This window comes from Planococcus citri, chromosome 3, assembly GCF_950023065.1.
Source record: "Planococcus citri chromosome 3, ihPlaCitr1.1, whole genome shotgun sequence".
In the NCBI taxonomy this organism is placed as follows: Eukaryota; Metazoa; Arthropoda; class Insecta; order Hemiptera; family Pseudococcidae; genus Planococcus; species Planococcus citri.
This window is the reverse complement of record NC_088679.1, coordinates 54,963,706-54,981,364: the sequence shown is the minus strand read 5'-3', so window position 1 is coordinate 54,981,364 and position 17,659 is coordinate 54,963,706. Positions and strand designations below refer to the sequence as shown.

Here is a 17,659-nt window from a genome sequence, read left to right as displayed (position 1 = left end):
AACGTTGTAACCTATATTTTCTTTCACCTGGAAGAACTCTGACGTAAATGTTGTTTGAAATAATGCTGGTTTGTAGGGTCGAAGAAATTGACAATTGTTTATGAATTGTTTAATTTTTGAGAAAAATTTGCAGTAAAAAAATGTAGCATGAAAGATGGCTATCAGATCATTTTGAAATTACATCGAGAAGAAATACAGGCAGAATCATTTTTATGTGGTCTTATCGTACGTAATTTTTTAGGGACCTACTCAAAAAAGGAACAAATTAAATGAGATCGAGAGTGAGAGATTTCACATTAGTTAAGTTTTTTAATCAGATATTAGCATTTAATTCGAGCACCCAAAAGTACTTTGGAAGTACATAGTTTTCATCAAACGTAAGCTTCTGAGGGTCAAAAAAGTTGCTTCGCATAATCAAAGTACCTATTGTGAACTATTAGTAGAGGAGGTACTTGAGGGGATATTTTTTGACTGAAATGAAGGGCCATCAGTTTTTCCCTTGAGTTGATGAAACTAGTTGACGAAGAACGAAGAAGAGTTGTGCGTTGTGCAGGAAAAAAGTCTGAAAAGATGAGTATAGACATTTATTACCTTTACCAAGTTTCGTGAAAATGTCAAAAAATGTCCTCTTGGATACAAATTTCATACTGAGACAAAGTTTCAAATTTCATCTCTTACCCCCCCCCCCCTTCAAATCAGATTTCACGATTTATTTATTCATTGCTTCGAACACGGTCGTGTGGCTCATCAGTCATCAATTTGGGTTAAAATTTCACATTGAGATCAATAAATACGACAGTTTTTGAGTCAACACCCCCCCACCCCACATTTAGACTTCCCTTTCTTTGATGGTACGATTTCATTCCTTTATACATACGGTTTGAAAAAATTCCACACTAATGCCAACAATTTCTACAGTTTTTATGTTGCACCCTCCCCCCACCCATTTCTTTTCCTCAAATCTAATGCCACGATTTTTTTTTCAAATATAGTCATGTGACGTATCAATTTGAGTTGAAATTTCACGCTGAAATCGTTAATGGCGACAGTTCTCACGTGGAACCCTCTCCCTCCCTCCATTCAACACCCCCAGTCTTCTTTTTTAATGGTCATGTGACCTATCAATGCGGGTTAAAATTTCACGCTGGTACCGAAAATTGCGACAGTTTTATATCATTTTGCAACTGTTCCCATTTCAACCCTCTAAACTTTAATGTTTCGTTATTCTTTTCAAAGTTGGGTAAAATTTCTCGGCAAGACGAAAAATTGTGAAAGTTTTCATGTTGCATCTCTCTTCTTCGTTTTGACTTTTCTCCCAAACCTAATTTCATGATTTTTTTTTCGAGTTCAACTGTGTGACTTATTGAAACTAGTTGAAATTTTACAAATGGCGGGAGTTCTTTTTTGCCTCATTTTTCTGATTTACCTAACATGTATTTTTCTCAATTTCCTATCAGTACACAAATTATTATTTTCGAATAAAGTACTCTCTAAATTTGAAACAGTTAATTTCACTGCTTAGCAGTCACGACATTTTGCCTTTTTAAAGCAGTAGTTTTTTTTTACTGCAAAACAGTGAAAAATTACTGAATTGGTCAGTAAAAAATCATTTTGACTGACCAATTCAGTAATTTTTCACTGTTTTGCAGTAAAAAAAAACTACTGCTTTAAAAAGGCAAAATGTCGTGACTGCTAAGCAGTGAAATTGACTGTTTCAAATTTAGAGAGTACCAACCATTTAGATCAATAGCTACTTCCTATTCTTGCTACTACGGTTTCATATGCAGTGCACAATTCCTTTTGGAAAAGACTTTATTACGTCGAGAGATGATCATATTTTATTTCTAGGTTTATTCTTCGGTACCTACGTATAAATCTGTCCCATCAATGAGATTTGAATCATTCATATGTATCTCAACTGCCTACTCGAATTGAACAAATTTTCAAGGATTTTCAAAATTTATTCAATGCGATACGAATACGAGTTTTTTTTTTGCATCGAGGATATTCAAGCTGTCACGTTGTGGCTTCTGCTATGGGATTATAAGAATTCACCCTTTTTGGTTGCAGACCTGCAAAAGTTGTTGTGGGCGAGATTGCTTTGAGAGTTGAAAATAATGCAAAATACACTGTTAACGTCACATATATCTGGAACGTCATAGAAATGACGTCAATTCTATGCCTTCATTTCATTTTCATTGTTTCCTATTCGTATGCCTAATTCGCGTAAAATATTATGGAAAAAATTTCCATGAATGAAAACTTATACGCTAACATTAGATATGCGTAAAAATGACGTAAATGCCGAAATTAAAAAAAAAAAAAAAAAACTTTTCCAACTCGAGAAAAACATTGTTAAAAGTACTCGTATTACATAAGCTATAAATTAACTCTCTGAAGGATTCCCTCGCGTTTTAACGATACCTAAGGTACCTAAACGAACTCCAGCCATCCAGCACTTGGCTTTTTGGTCGAAGTTGAATGTACGTTTTGCATTCCAGACGCTCTCTCACGTATATAATTCGAATTTGAAAATACTCTCGTGTCGTTAGAGAGCACTGTCAAATCAATTTGAAAAGTTACAATCGCAAGTTTGTTTTGTAAGACGGCGCCTCATCAACTTTCCGTCATCGTTATTCGAAAAAGCTCAGTTTTGACATTTTTTAATCGGTTTGAAATTTCACGTTCCATCGAACTTGTGAGAATTCATATTATCTCAAAAGGTAATTGTTGTGTAGGAAGTGAATCAAACATATTTCTTCAGTCCCTCATTCCACTTTGTTTTATCAAGTCCTTCCAGTGGCGTAGCCAGGATTTTCTCAAGGAGGGGGCAAAACCAGATTTTTAGGCATAAAAAATCGAAATGAGGGGTAATTTTCTGGAAATCTATTGTAATGTGTGGTGATTTCACGAAAATGAAGGCAAAATTACTGCTCGAGCGAAGCGAGAGCGAAAATTTTTGAAAAAAATGGGTCCAAACAACGAAAAAACGTCCATTTTTGCATGTTTTCTTTCAAATTTTCGCTCTCAAGGGGGGGGGGGGCATGGCCCCCTTCGCCCCCCCTTGGCTACGCCACTGAGTCCTTCAGGATAATAATTTTATGCTGTGTTGATATTGCATACAGGATTGAAAACTTGATTCGAATGAAATTTATATTTCTACATGATTGGGTATTGTAAAGAACAGTGAAAAATTTGACGTATTATAATAATTACCGCGTAAAATAATGAATGATGTACGTACATTAGCAAGTTTAAGTTACCGATAAGAAACGCAGCGATTGTTTTTAAAGGTGCAACTGCCTGTAGATTTCCCGAACGATTTCCGGTTTCGTATTTTTCATGGTTTCGATTAGTTTTTCCTGAAAAAATTGTTTTAGCGTTATTTTATTACAAAAGAAGAAATAAGAAAATACGTTGATAGTTTACTTCTGTTAACGCCCGGAGCTCGTCAACGCCGGATGTCACGCGCAACAGGTTTTCGGCGTCTGCCTTAGGGATGGCTATGGCGTTGATAAATTCCTTTTAAAAAACATCAATCAATTCGGTAAATTACAATCTTTTAATCGGTTGCTTTAAGGGCCCCAAGATTTTCATGTGTACTTACAGCGTAAGTAGTGGCTACGTATTCAGAAGAATTGAAAGTACTTGTCCAGTCTAGGGAAAAAAAGACAATTATTATCCAAAGCTAAGAGTTTTTCTGAGTGAATTTCGACTTGGAATGTGTAATGATTACGTTCTTTTCAAAAAAATAAAAATAAAAGTTAACAGAAAATTTGAAATTCTCATGCTTACCTATACTCGCTTATTTTTAAAAATCTGTTTTTAATTCTTTTTGAAAAAATCTGATTAAAAAAAAACTCATTTCTAAAAAAAGTTTTTAGTACTAAGTTTTCAATAATATTTTAATTTTTTTTGAATATGAGAAAAATTTGCTTTGAAAAAAAAATTATCATTTTTTGTTAAACAGGCGCTTTACAACAAATAAAAATTCATTTTTTTTGAAAAACATTTAAAATTTCTGAGCCTTATACCCTTGAAAATTTTCACTAACAAAAAAATTTGAAAATTGGAACCTTTCTATGTGGTATCTTTGAAAAAAAAAAATGAAAATTGAAATTAAGTATTGAGCGAATAAAAATTTTCAGATGGAAGTAACTCGTGGCAAGGTCCGGGGAGTGCAAAGGGTACAGGAAAAACTCCAATTTGAATTTTTCGTTGCTTTATGTGTTTTTCAATTAGCAGGTCTAGGATCCCCCCCACCTCACTAATGTTGTGAAACCCTAAAACATCGCGAATAATGGGAAGAATCGAGGTTTTCAAGAGCACTGTACCGTTTTGACAGTTTTGGTGATTTTCAAAGGCACCTGTGACTCATTGGGTTGAGTTATCATTTTGGTAATATTTTTAAATTTACAAAAAAATTTAAATGTGCTGTAAATTTTCTCAATTTCTTAAAATTTTCATTTTCAGTGTTATTTTGAAATACCTTTTTGGCATACTTATCTAGTCGATTCATCAGGAGATCAATAAAATGAATTACCTGTTTTGTTTCTAAGATCCTCAGGCATGTGCGACGTTATTGGAATTTCAGTAATTTGTTTTTCAGTGGTCATTATTGCAGTTTCGGTTGTTGGTATTGTAGTTTCAATCGTTGGTGGTACAGATAATGTATCTGAAACAAATTAGCCATGGGATAAAACAAGGGAATGATAGGTATAAGCGATACAACTTGAAAAATTACTTACTTACCTATATTTGCGATAATAACAGAAAATAATATTAGAAGTATCATCTTTTGTAAAATTCACTGATAAATTATCTCGTATTTGAGGAATGAAACAATTCGTTACCAGTACCGCAACTGGTAGTCTTCTGACGTATTTCCAGAGAAGATCACCTATAACTCCATTCAAAAAAAGTTAGACAGGTCAATGTAACTCTACTAGACAAACCGGCATACCGAGGGGAAAGGTAATACATGCACTAAATGAACGAAGAATCTCAAGCTGGGTTTATACCTACAAGGAATTTGTTAGCTTTGTTCAATTTAACCAATGATTTTGAAAGAATCGATTCTCACTAGGAGCAGATTTTCTTTTTCAAAATTTATTCAATACTATACGAATACGATTTTTTTTTTTTTTTGCATCGAGGATACTCAAGCTGTCACGTTGTGGCTTCTGCTATGGGATTATAAGAATTCACCCTTTTTGGTTGCAGACCTGCAAAAGTTGTTGTGGGCGAGATTGCTTTGAGAGTTGAAAATAATGCAAAGTATGTACACTGTTAACGTCACATATCTGGAACGTCATAGAAATGACGTCAGTATTATATGATTTCTTTTCATTTTCATTGTTTCCTATTTGTATGCCTAATTCGCGTAAAATATTATGGAAAAAATTTCCATAAATGAAAACTTACGCCAACATTAGATATCCGTTAAAATGACGTAAATGCCGAAATTTAAAAAAAAAAAAAAAAAAACTTCCAACTCGAGAAAAACGTTGCTGAAAGTACTCGTATTACATACCTAAGCTACATATAAATTTGACTCTTCTAACGATACCTAAACGAACTTCAGCCATCCAGCACTTGACTTTTTGGTCGAAGTTGAATGCACGTTTCGCATTACAGACGCTCTCTCACGTATATAATTGGAATTTAAAAATACTCTCGTATCGTTAGAGAGCACTGTCAAATCATTTTGAAAAGTGACAATCGCAAGTTTATTCTGTAAGATAGCGCCTCATCAACTTTTAGTCATCGTTATTCGAAAAAGCTTAGTTTTGACGTTTTTTAATCGGTTTGAAATTTAACGTTTCATCGAACTTGTGAGAATTCATATCCCAAAAGGTAATTGTTGAGTAGAAAGTAAATCAAAATACTCGAGTTACGTATTTTCACTACATTCGAATTCCAACTCGCGTTGAAATACGTCAACATACTTATTTCTTCGGTCCCTCAACCCACCTTGTTTTACGAAGTCCTTTAGGATAATAATTTTATGCTGCGTTAATATTTGATACAGAATTGAAAACTGAATCACTGATTATTTAATTTTAATTCCTAACGCCCTCATCTTCCCACATTCTCGTCATATTCTCTTTTAGATCTACGTTTCTGTTTTCGATTCGAACTCTCAATTTAGCTCCCTGTCTCCATTTCTTTTGCCTTTGCGGAATTTTTTTTCTATCTTGGTACTTTCATTATTCGACTGTTTCTTCCAAAAACTTTTCAACAATGCTTTTTAAATCCATTAATTTTCTGTTTGAATCCCCTCATCCTCACCTCTCTAATTTTTACTATATTTTGAACATTTTAATAAAAATAAATGTAGGGTTATTTTGAAAAAAATAAAAAAATGAAGAAAATAAGTTGTTCTTCGCTTCCCATAATGCAATAAGCTCAGCCAAATAAATACCCCCCTCGCCATTTTCGTCGTAGACCTTGATGACAAATTGGAAAAAATTTTGATTCGAATGAAATTTATATTTTTACATGTGTCAACAACAGTTAGCATGGTACAAATTTCACCGACAAATCTAAACCGAACTTTTGCGCATTAAAATTACCGCGTAAAATGATTGAATGATATACGCTCGCAAGTTGAAGTTACAAGTCTGACATTTAATAATAAATGGAAGCAAGCGTGAAATTTATGAGAATAGGTTATCCTTCCATCAATCAGAACTGATGAGATTTTTTCGCAATATGGGATAGATCGACTTGGTTAACTTTCATGCTGATAGATTTGTATTATGTGTGTAAAAATCGCATCGTATGGTTTCTTTCATTTTCTCAACTCTTTCTTTTTTTAATACCTATCTTATACGTATACGTATTTTCATTATTTTATCCGCTAAACTACGCGTTTTTTTGAAGGAATAAATCGTGCTGCGAGTTTTTGCGTATATTTTTGCCTAATTATTATGGAAATATGAACTTCAGTCACATAATATGCAACCCCTAACCCTATTTTTTTTTCTGTATGCAGTTTCCTCAGCGAGTAAAAATGTTGATTATTTCAACTAGGTACATGTTCGTCATTGTCTTACTCTCTGTACATTCTTTAATTATGTATTCGCCTTGTTTTACTGCATTCGTGTAAAACGAATGTAAATTTTTTTCAACTTTTGATGATACTTCTATAAAATAGCGACGTGTATTTTCTCCATTCATGTTCAAGTTTTCGAAGAAGTGAAATTTTTGGTGCAAAAAAATGTAATTTTTGCCATTTGATTTTCAAAATGTCGAATGCTCAAGTTGATTTTATAATTTTTGACGAATTTTTAAAAATTTAAAAATCTGATTGGCAGCTAAATTTTTTAAAAATTTTGTCAAAGGCGTTCACTTATGAAATTGGAGTGTTTCGAATTTGTTTTCTGTTTGTTTTCAACCTTTTTCGAGTTCCCAACGATTGAAAATCGCAAATGCCAAACTTTTTGGAACTTTTAGACCATTTTTATGTATCTCCAGCAATTCGAAAATTCATCTGTCAACTTCCAACTCGCGAATACTATTTTTGATAATTTGGCTCCTTCATCTCCCCTCCCATATTTTTACCACATTATAAAATATTCCCTCGAAATTATTTCAAGATCTCCAAAAATGAGTATTTACCTACAAAAAATCGTACGAGTATACCTACATCAACGAAGCCATTTTTCATCGAATTTAAAATTCTTTTAGCTTTATATCTACAGTACCTGAAGTAGGTAGTATCGCGATCAAAAAATGGATGCAATTAATTGAGAGGAAATCGAAAATCGCATAACACGCGAGTACATCTTGTACAAAGTAGAAAAAAATTAAACCTGTGTATAATATATACTGGTCAAACTTCTTGCCAACATTTCTGGCGCTATTGATTTGCTTAGCCTTATATAGACGGTTTAGGCGAGAAAAAAAAACTATGCAGTGCAAAAGTTACTAACTTATACATGATGATATCCCTTGAAGTGGTTATTTTTCTAAGTAAAGAAAAAGAAAGTATACACTCTGTTTCTGTCAAGTTTTACAGCATTCGCATTCTGAGTATTCTCATGGGTACCACATGCTCTTTCGAAATCCGCTATCGAGGGAACAAGACACGGACTCTCGTATGTACACAACACACACACATACTTAAAAATGTTCTTTAACAAGCGATTGCAATAACTTTAATGCTTCAAGACAGTATAATGTTATTTTTTTTGCCTGTAACAACTAAGAAAGATGTATACTTGTTGCCTAAAAACAAACTCCCTTTGATAAGCTCGACGACGATAAACAAAAAAACATATATTTTATAATTAACAACGTTTTCGTCGCTCAATCGAGCCAATTTACCATTTGTCAAGTTCGCACCGACGACGACGACGACGATTATTTGTCGATAATTCGTCTCCTAGAAAAATACAAAAGGTTGGAAAAAATCCTTCCGCTAACGTCAAAAAGGTGTAATATAAATAGCTATTTTCGGTGTCATATCGACGAATGTGTATAAAAATGTCGCGAAATATCTATACGAAAATACTCCTACATAACAATAAATTATGAACGAGGTATAACCATTGTCCGATATGTTATTTTACACGACGATGGTACCCTCATCCGATTGCGGGTGTATTTTTTTTCGAACTGATACTTGGAGCGTATTATTTTTTCGAACTATCGTTATCATTGTCACGTTCTATACGAGTATATCTTGTACGTAAATATGCTGAACACCTTATACATGGCCTTTTTATTTCCCTGTGTTTTTCATTCGCCGAGTTGAGAGCTTTATCTCGTGTAACAACAAAGTCACCGTGGTACTACCTAAATTTGAATCTTACTTATAGAAGGTAGGGTACCCAGACCCACTGTGTTGTTTAAGGTTAGACACACGAACAATATTTCAGTTTATACCACTTGCGATATCCTTTAATATTCCATTATAACAAATTATTCCGAATTAAATACAATTGCTTAATATTGTAGAGCGATATTGCTATTAGTATTCGTTGTCGAATAAACCTCCAGAAATAAGGCTCGGATATTATTACATTATGTATAGTCCTTCTGATAAGTTTGTGAAAGGATGCAATCCCTTGTTAATTGAAAGCCCTTTAACGAAAAAGGACACCCTTGACCAGTAATCTATAACTAATAAGTTTATTGTACCGTTTTAAATACTAACGTTATAGACCTTTCTGTTCGTTTGGTTAATCTAGAAAGCGATGACATTTTAAGGATGCAGATTTATATTCTAATTGCAGATAGGTACCTACCTAAAATATATACCTATCTATCTATACGTATTTCTAAATTATACCCGGCGTAGTCTAGATTCTCGTGCTGGTACGTAAACAAGGAACTTGACGAAAATTCTGTGTTTTGGTGCTGTTTTTTCATTTTTTTTTTTTGTAGGTTTTGTGATATTTTTTCGATGATATTTTTAATTTTTAGTTTTGAAGGAGGTTTCTCCACAAAAACTGAAATCCAACAAACTTCAGAAAGCACGAAAATTTCTAAAAAATTGGCATCATTATCAATACTGTCATTGTTCTCAATTTTTATTCAATTAACTCTGTTCCATACTTTTTGATTTATAAATTTTCAAACGTTTTTGCCTTCGCATTGCTCGGCCTACTTCTTTCTTTTTTTCCGAATTAAATTTTTTAGAAAACTACATTTTTCAAATCTGAAAAATTTAGGCTTATTTCCAACTGGCTACTCTGCCTTTAGCAGTGTTATGGTTTCAAAGCCTTGCCTTTTGCTAAAATTTTCATGTTGTCTCGCATTTTGTCAAAAATATCAACAAATTCCTACATTTTCCAAAGACGCTAAAAGCCTCTCTTCTAGTTGAAAATTGTTAAAAATTGCGGTTTCTCGCAAAAAAAATCCAAAAAGTCTCATCTTTTTACAAGGAATTAAAAATTGCCAAAAATAGAAAAAGTCTTTCTTAATTTTTTTGAACGGGTTTGTGAAAAAGTTAATGAATCTAAATAAATTCTTATGAATTTGTTTGGGATTTTGTATGACATTTCGTCATGAAACCACTGATTCGATCATTTCAATTGCAGATCGGATCTGAAATATGGCTGAAGACCTCACTGACGTGTATGACATTGTGTTTCCCAGTCCACCGAATTTGGAAGAAATTGTTTCTGCCACAATAGCTTTACAATTATGGCGTCATGAAGTTGAATCGCATCGTGTGAATAATACTTTGGATGGGCTCGATTTGTGGCAGAATCTTTCACCAACCAACTCAACGCTTCATTTACCATCCAAGCTTCATCCTCAGATTGAGAAATACGTGAAGCAAATAGGAATCTCAATTCACTACTGGAAGCAGCGCCATTCTGAAATACGTTTATTTAAAACGGGTCGTCATCAGCCAAATTTATTTAGAACTGAGATTTTAAATAATTTCAATGTTTTCGTAACGGATTTCGATGGGTCGATTCATGATACGAGGACGGCCAAACGAATTGTAATGTGTGATCGAATTGACGAAGTTTTTAGATTCAAGATAGCTTGTACGTATTGCTTTGAAGATGACATTTTACGAATTTGGCCTTTGGTATCATCTCGTATCGAGTTGAATAGAATGCCATTTTTCGAGAATCTTGTGCTGTATTACTGGATATGTCGCTTGAGAAATCGATTGGACGAGCTGCCTCGCCCAGCTGTTGATGGTCAGTCTATCGAAGAACAAATTTTTCGCAATGATCGCACTTATCCTTGGTCGACCTTGGTGTATTTCTTAAATCGGTTACCCAGAGAAACTCAAACGGCGTATATAACGGATCCTCCAGAATCTTTTAATAGATATTACAGATATTTTCTTAAAAATTTGGATGAAACGAAGCTTGGCCAATTCGCTGAAACAAAGGGGTTTGAGTTGCTTAGTGTTTTACTGTTGGGTGACGTTGGATACCAATTCACTGTGAGAGTAGTAAGAGCTGTGAGAGCACAATGTACTCAAATCAGTGAAGATGTCTTAGATAGAACGCCTTATATTATACCTCTTTGGCGATGCTTGATAAATAGAATGCCGCCAAAGTTATTTTTTCGTCTGGTTGAAAATATTATTCGAGAATTGTGCAATTCACCAAATTCTCTTTTCACGAGTACGTCCACCTGTTGCGAATTATGGAACATGACACCAGTTCGTCTGAAGTCGAACGTAACCAAAGACCTTCTCTGTGTAAATTCGTTATTCCAAGGAAATCAAAAAAACATGGATGCATCATTTTTGTTCACCGTGCTATCAGATACATCAGCTGAAGACCGAAGCGCATTTTGGGACAGATATTGGAGCAGTTTGTTCGACCTAATGAGCACTGAGCAGTTCACTTGGCTGATGAGATTATGCTTCAGCAATGATGAAAATAAGATCGTCGAGTTTATGAACTCGTTGTCGGAATTGAGTAATATACAAATAAAATGCTCAAGATTACTCAACAACCTATTCATAGAGGAACTAAACGAGTTTCTAAGGTTTTGTTGCCCCGATGAGCAGAAGCGTAGAAATATACGACGAAATTTGCTACTCCAGTTTTTCAACGTGAATGTTTGGAGCATTGTCAACGTATCTGCGTTACTGAGAGTGAGTGATTTTATCAACGATGCTTACGAGGACGCCAGTCTTGCAGCAGATTTCAAAACAGAATATTTGTTTTCTCCCTCAACTTTGGCGAATTTTAAAGAATTTCTTCATCCTCGCTCTTTCGGTGGTAGTTTTCATCACGTCATACGATTTATCGATATATTCGCACCATCACAGCAGGTTGCTCTCGATGTAAAAAAAATATCTATACTTACCATACTGAAGGAAGTATTACACGAAGGTTATTTCATACACGATTTCAAAGGCGACGAATTTTTGAATTTTGAAGAAATTGCGCAATTTAAAAGAAGTTTAATGATTGATGAAATTGTTGAAAATGCCATTCGGAACTCAGTGGATATGTTCAACGCTTTACAATATAATTCTGATCTGGTTGGATTTTTGGAGTGGTATTTCGTCACTCCTCAGGCGCTCGAAGAATTTAAATCAAGGTATGCGGATAATGATATGTTCTTACAATTGGTTACGAAATGAGCCTTTTACCTATCTAGTTTTAAAATTTAATACGCAATTATTACCACTTTTGTTCGCGAATGTTGAAATTCTGTAATGATTTTAATTAAATTTATGTCTTGTTCGTAAGTCAAAATATTCCAAGTGTAAATTTGTTCACACCCGATGTGATCTATTAATGAATAGATTGATAAATGGTACCTGTTTGTATTATGAGCGGTTTTGTTTATCATGTAATCTATTGGAAAAAGTATTAAAACTTGAATTTTATGGTTTAGTTGAATCGATTCATCCCACTAGTTGGAATATATTTTTAGGAACTTGCTTTTTTTGAGAAAAAAAAGTTCGTTATTTTATTACAACCACCAAGAAGGTTCGTGTTCGTGTGGACCTATTCAATTCTCTCGCTCTTGCCTAATTCAGAGATTGAAGGGGTCTAGTTATTCTAACATCAATTTTTTTTCGGTGTTGCTCTACACAAATTATTGTGACCTCATGCAAAAAATATCTATGTATTTTCTGGTTGTGCCAACTAGGGCGTGTCGAAGCAACACCATTACCGACGTATTCACCTGGTCACAACTCGCGGGGTTCAGCTTGTATAGCTCTGTAGCAAACACTTTTATTAAAGCATGTTGAAACCACTCATAAGTGAAGTGAGAGGTGTTTTTTAAAAAAAATGCATGTGTAATAGAAAAAACTGCCGATTTATCTGGAGCTTTCAGGATTTAGGGTCATAAAGGTTTTAAGTTTGAGGTAAGATTATCGCAATTTGGATATTTTTTTTTATTTCACCCGTAAATTGGGTTTTTGCAACTATCCCAGAAAAAAATTGACTTGAGGTGATTGCAAAAACGATTTTTTTTTCATTTGCATTTACCCCAATTATTTTTTTTGCCCTGAACAGCTTGAAAATGGATCGAAATTACAAAAAAAATAAACTTTCACCGTCACATGATGAGTTACACGTTAAAGAAGTGATTAACAGTTTTACTGAATTTTAAAATTATTGCTTCTTTTTAATGTTTGACTAGTACATATATTTGACGAAAAGTGTATTTCTATAACGAGTTTTTTACATAAAATAAAACGTCAGGAATGATATGTAGTTGACTTTTTGTTCATTTTAGCGAGTTTTTAAAAAAAATGATTTATTTCAACATTTTTTCACTCTCATAAAATTTTTTTTGGGAAGTGGATAAGTTATCGAATTTTTAACCGAATCAAGACCACGAACACATGTAAAGTAAATTACAGTGTTTTTTGTTAAAATAGTAAAAGTTTCGCCCCTTGCAATATTTGACAAAAAATCTCATTTTTTCTTCAAAAATTGACTCTCATGAGTTCGGCTATTTTGACAAAAATTACCAAAATGTTCCGTTTTTTATCAAAAAAAAGTTACAAAACGTTCAGTCTCCAACTTTTTTGTTCACGAAAATTGCTGAAAAATATCACTTGCCAATGATTGCTAAACAACCTTCCTTTTTACTAATTTTTTTTTTTTTTGGTCAAAAGTTACTAAGAGTCCTTACCTCTTTTCGAAATTATTGTCGAAGACGTGTTTTTTTTGCCAAGTATCAAAATGATGTTTTGTACGTTGGGAGAAAGCTGATGTGACGAATTAGTGAAATCCTATATTTTTATGGTTTCGTTCTTCTTTTCTGAATTTCTTCCGTGGGTCGTTGAAAAAGAAAATGAGTCTGAATATATTCTTATGCATCTGCTTGATGATTTTATTTGACGTTTAGTCGCGAAACCACTGATTCGATCATTTCAATTGCAGATCGGATCTGAAAAATGGCTGAAGACCTCACTGACGTGTATGACATTGTGTTTCCCAGTCCACCGAATTTGGAAGAAATTGTTTCTGCCACCATAGCTTTACAATTATGGCGTCATGAAGTTGAATCGCATCGTGTGAATAATGCTTTAGATGGGCTCGATTTGTGGCAGAATCTTTCACCAACTAACTCGACGCTTGATGTACAATCCAAACTTCGACCTCAGATTGAGAAATACGTGAAGCAAATAGGAATCTCAATTCACTACTGGCAGCAGCGCCATTCTGAAATAGGTTTATTTAAAACGGGTCGTCGTCAGCCAAATTTATTTAGAACTGAGATTTTAAATAATTTCAATGCTTTCGTTACGGATTTCGATGGGTCGATTCATTATGCGAGGACAGCTAAACGAATTGTAATGTGCGATCGAATTGACGAAGTTCTTAGATTCAAGATAGCTTGTACGTATTGCTTTGAGGATGACATTTTACGAATTTGGCCTTTGGTATCACCTCGTATCGAGTTGAATAGAATGTCATTTTTCGAGAATCTTGTGCTGTATTACTGGGTATGTCGTTTGAGAGATCAACTGGACGAGCTGCCTCGCCCAGCTGTTGAAGGCCAGTCTATCGAAGAACAAATTTGTCGCAATGATCGCCCTCTTCCTTGGTCGGCCTTGGTGTACTTTGGGAATCGTTTAAACAGAGATACTCAAATGGCGATTATAACGAACCCGCCTGCATCTTTTCATAGATATTACAGATATTTTCTGAGAAATTTGGATGAAACGAAGCTCGACGAATTCGCTAAAACAAAGGGGGTTCGGGTGCTTAGTTTTTTACTGTACGGTGGCGTTGGAAACCCATTCAATGAGACTCGTGCAACGGGAGCACATTATATCAGTGAAGAAGTTTTAGATAGAACGCCTTATATTACAGCGTTTTGGCGATGCTTGATAGATAAAATGACCCAAAATTCGTTTTATTTTCTGGTTGAGAAAATTATTCGAGAATCGTGCAATTCGCCGAATTCTCTTTTCACGAGTACGTCTACCTGTTGCGAATTATGGAACATGGCACCAGTTCGTCTGAAGTCGAACGTAGCTAGAAACCTTCTCCTTGTAAATTCATTATTCCAAGGAAATCAAAAAAACATGGATGCATCATTTTTGTTCAGCATACTATCAGATGCATCCGCTGAAGACCGAAGCGCATTTTGGGACAGATATTGGAGCAGTTTGATCGACCTAATGAGCGCTGAGCAGTTTAATAGGCTGATAAGATTATGCTTCAGCTATGATGAAAATAAGATCGTCGAGTTTAAATTGAACTCATTGTCGGAATTTAGTAATATACAAAAGAAATGCTCAAGATTACTCGACAACCTACTTATCGAAGAACTAAACGAGTTTCTAAGTTTTTGTTGCCCCGATGAGCAGAAGCGTAGAAATATACGACGAACTTTGCTACTCCAGTTTTTCAACGTGAATGTTTGGAGCATTATTAATGTATCTACGTTACTGAATGATTTCATCAACGATTCTTACGAGGACGCCAGTCTTGCTGCTGGTTTCAAAACGGATTGTTTGTTGTCTCCCTCAACTTTGGCGAATTTTAAAGAATTTCTTCATCCTCGCTCTTTCGGTGGTAGTTTTCATCACGTCATACGATTTATCGATACATTAGCACCATCACAGCAGGTTGCTCTCGATGTAAAAAAAATATCAATAATTCCTATACTCCAGGAAGTATTACACGATGGTTATTTCATACACGATTTCAGAGACGATGGATTTTTGAATTTTTTACGCGCCTGTTTAGGCAGTGATGAAGAAATTGCGCAATTTAAAAGGAATTTAATGATGGATGAAATTATTCAAAATGCCATTCGGAACTCATTGGATATGTTCAACGCTTTACAATATAATTCTGATCTGGTTGGATTTTTGGAGTGGTATTTCGTCACTCCTCAGGCCCTCGAAGAATTTAAATCAAGGTATGCGGATAATGATATGTTCTTACAATTGGTTACGAAATGAATGAGCCTTTTACCTATCTAGTTTTAAAATTTAATACGCAATTATTACCACTTTTGTTCGCGAATGTTGAAATTCTGTAATGATTTTCATTAAATTTATGTCTTGTTCGTAAATCAGAATATTCCTAGTGTAAATTTGTTCTCACCCAATGTGACTTTCTAATAAAAATAGACTGATAAATGGTACCGGTTTGTATTATGAGCTGTTTTGTTTATCATGTAATCTATTGGAAAAATTATTAAAACTTGAATTTTATGGTTTTGTTGAATCGATTCATCCCACTAGTTGGAATATAAATTATGTATTCTTAGGAACTTTATTTTGAGAAAAAAAGTTCGTTATTATAACCACCAAGAAGGTTCGTGTTCGTGTGTTCAATTCTCTCGCTCTTGCTTAATTCGGAGATTGGAGGGGTCTATTTATTCTAACATCAATTTTTTCGGTGTTGCTCTTTAAGTAGAACTTGACATCACTTAAGAACCGTGACTGATAGCTAGAGAGAGTTTGTATGTTGCCTGTGAATTTCTCCAATCTCAAGAGTATTTTGATTTTTTATGACGATTGATGTTAAAATAGGTTTGAATATTAATTCAAGTTTGTATTGGAAAAACATATTTATGTGTAGAATCTTTCTGCATACTGACTATCAAGGAAACCTCGTCAACTCGGCACCTTCGAAACCAAATTTTCAGCTACCGAAGTTGATCACAGCACTTTCTGGAGCAATTCCAGTGTGCTGGAGAAAAACTAATTTCTGCTGGAAGCTTCCAGATCGTCTTAAAAATGGTCGCAATTGATTTGATTGGGAGGAAAAAATATTTTGAGGACTAATTTTTTGAGTCAAGTACCTAATTTATTATAGTGAACGAAATTTTGGGTTTTTCATGAAATTTCATTCATGACTTTGAATTAAGAAATTGTTATTCTTTACTTTTAAATTTAATTGAAATATCATGTTTTATTGTGACTTCTGTACAAACTGAAACAATTTTTTGGTCAATCTTTTCAAGTTTTTTGATTACACTTTTTGAAACTTCATTAGCTGTTCCTCTTCCAATGTTAGTCCTGAATAAATAGGCTGGTGAAAGAGCATCTCACTATGTTATACGGCGTATTCTCTATAATCCATTGAAAACAATGAAAATTCAATTTCATGGTTTTGTTAAATTGATTCACCTCGCAAAATTATCATGAAAATATGTAACTGGAAAGTTACACAAAATTGATATTAATTTCAGTGAGATTTGATAGGTAGTGTCGTCAACTCTGAAAATGTGAAAAATCCTTACGTGATGACATATTTTTCTCATCATTTTTCAGTGATCAGCACGGAAAATTCTATAAAAACCACTCGTCAGAGTTGAATTCAAAACCTACGTAATTTTTTTTAAAAAAAGAGGTCAAAAGTGAAAATTTGGTCTTAGGTATGTACAAAAGTCATATCAAGGTGATCGTTTTCAATGTTTTCGATTCAGTGGGCACCTGCACCCTCGTATGACAAATTAATATGAAATTCTTTTGATTTCCACTTTCTCTTATTTTTTTATCCATGTGAACACCATTAACACCTTGGAAGCTTGAAACAATATGCTTGATTATGATACTATTTTCGAAATTGGAACAATTACCTACCTACTTATGTTTATGTATGGTAAATTTCAACTTGTTTTCTGATCGTCTATTTGAGTTTAATTTATGAAAACATTTCAAATTGTGTTTTTACTTTTATTGAAAACTGGATAGTCCCGAAAATCAAAGGCTTTGTGATATTTTTCAATATTGACC

At 34.1% G+C, this 17,659-nt stretch overlaps 2 protein-coding genes across 2 annotated transcripts in view; one reads left to right on the top strand and one right to left on the bottom strand.

The window, feature by feature from the left end:
- Positions 1-17,659, top strand: part of LOC135840820 (uncharacterized) — a 126,466-nt gene that overhangs the window by 14,011 nt on the left and 94,796 nt on the right. The gene's annotated exons all lie outside the window — the stretch shown is intronic.
- On the bottom strand, positions 2,638-5,399 carry LOC135841126 (uncharacterized). Its single transcript, XM_065357941.1, has 5 exons — positions 4,753-5,399; positions 4,544-4,675; positions 3,608-3,657; positions 3,430-3,522; positions 2,638-3,362 (listed from the first exon to the last, which is right to left on the bottom strand). The coding sequence occupies exons 1-5, from the start codon at positions 4,793-4,795 to the stop codon at positions 3,288-3,290; spliced, it is 393 nt and encodes a 130-aa protein (XP_065214013.1). The 5' UTR covers positions 4,796-5,399; the 3' UTR covers positions 2,638-3,287.

Coding starts and splice junctions, on each gene's coding strand:
- LOC135841126 (XM_065357941.1), bottom strand. CDS start 4,795: ATGATACTTCTAATATTATTTTCTGTTATTATCGCAAATATAG. Junction 3,523..3,607: donor ACGTAGCCACTACTTACGCT/GTAAGTACACAT, acceptor GTTTTTTAAAAG/GAATTTATCAACGCCATAGC. Junction 3,363..3,429: donor AGCTCCGGGCGTTAACAGAA/GTAAACTATCAA, acceptor CAATTTTTTCAG/GAAAAACTAATCGAAACCAT.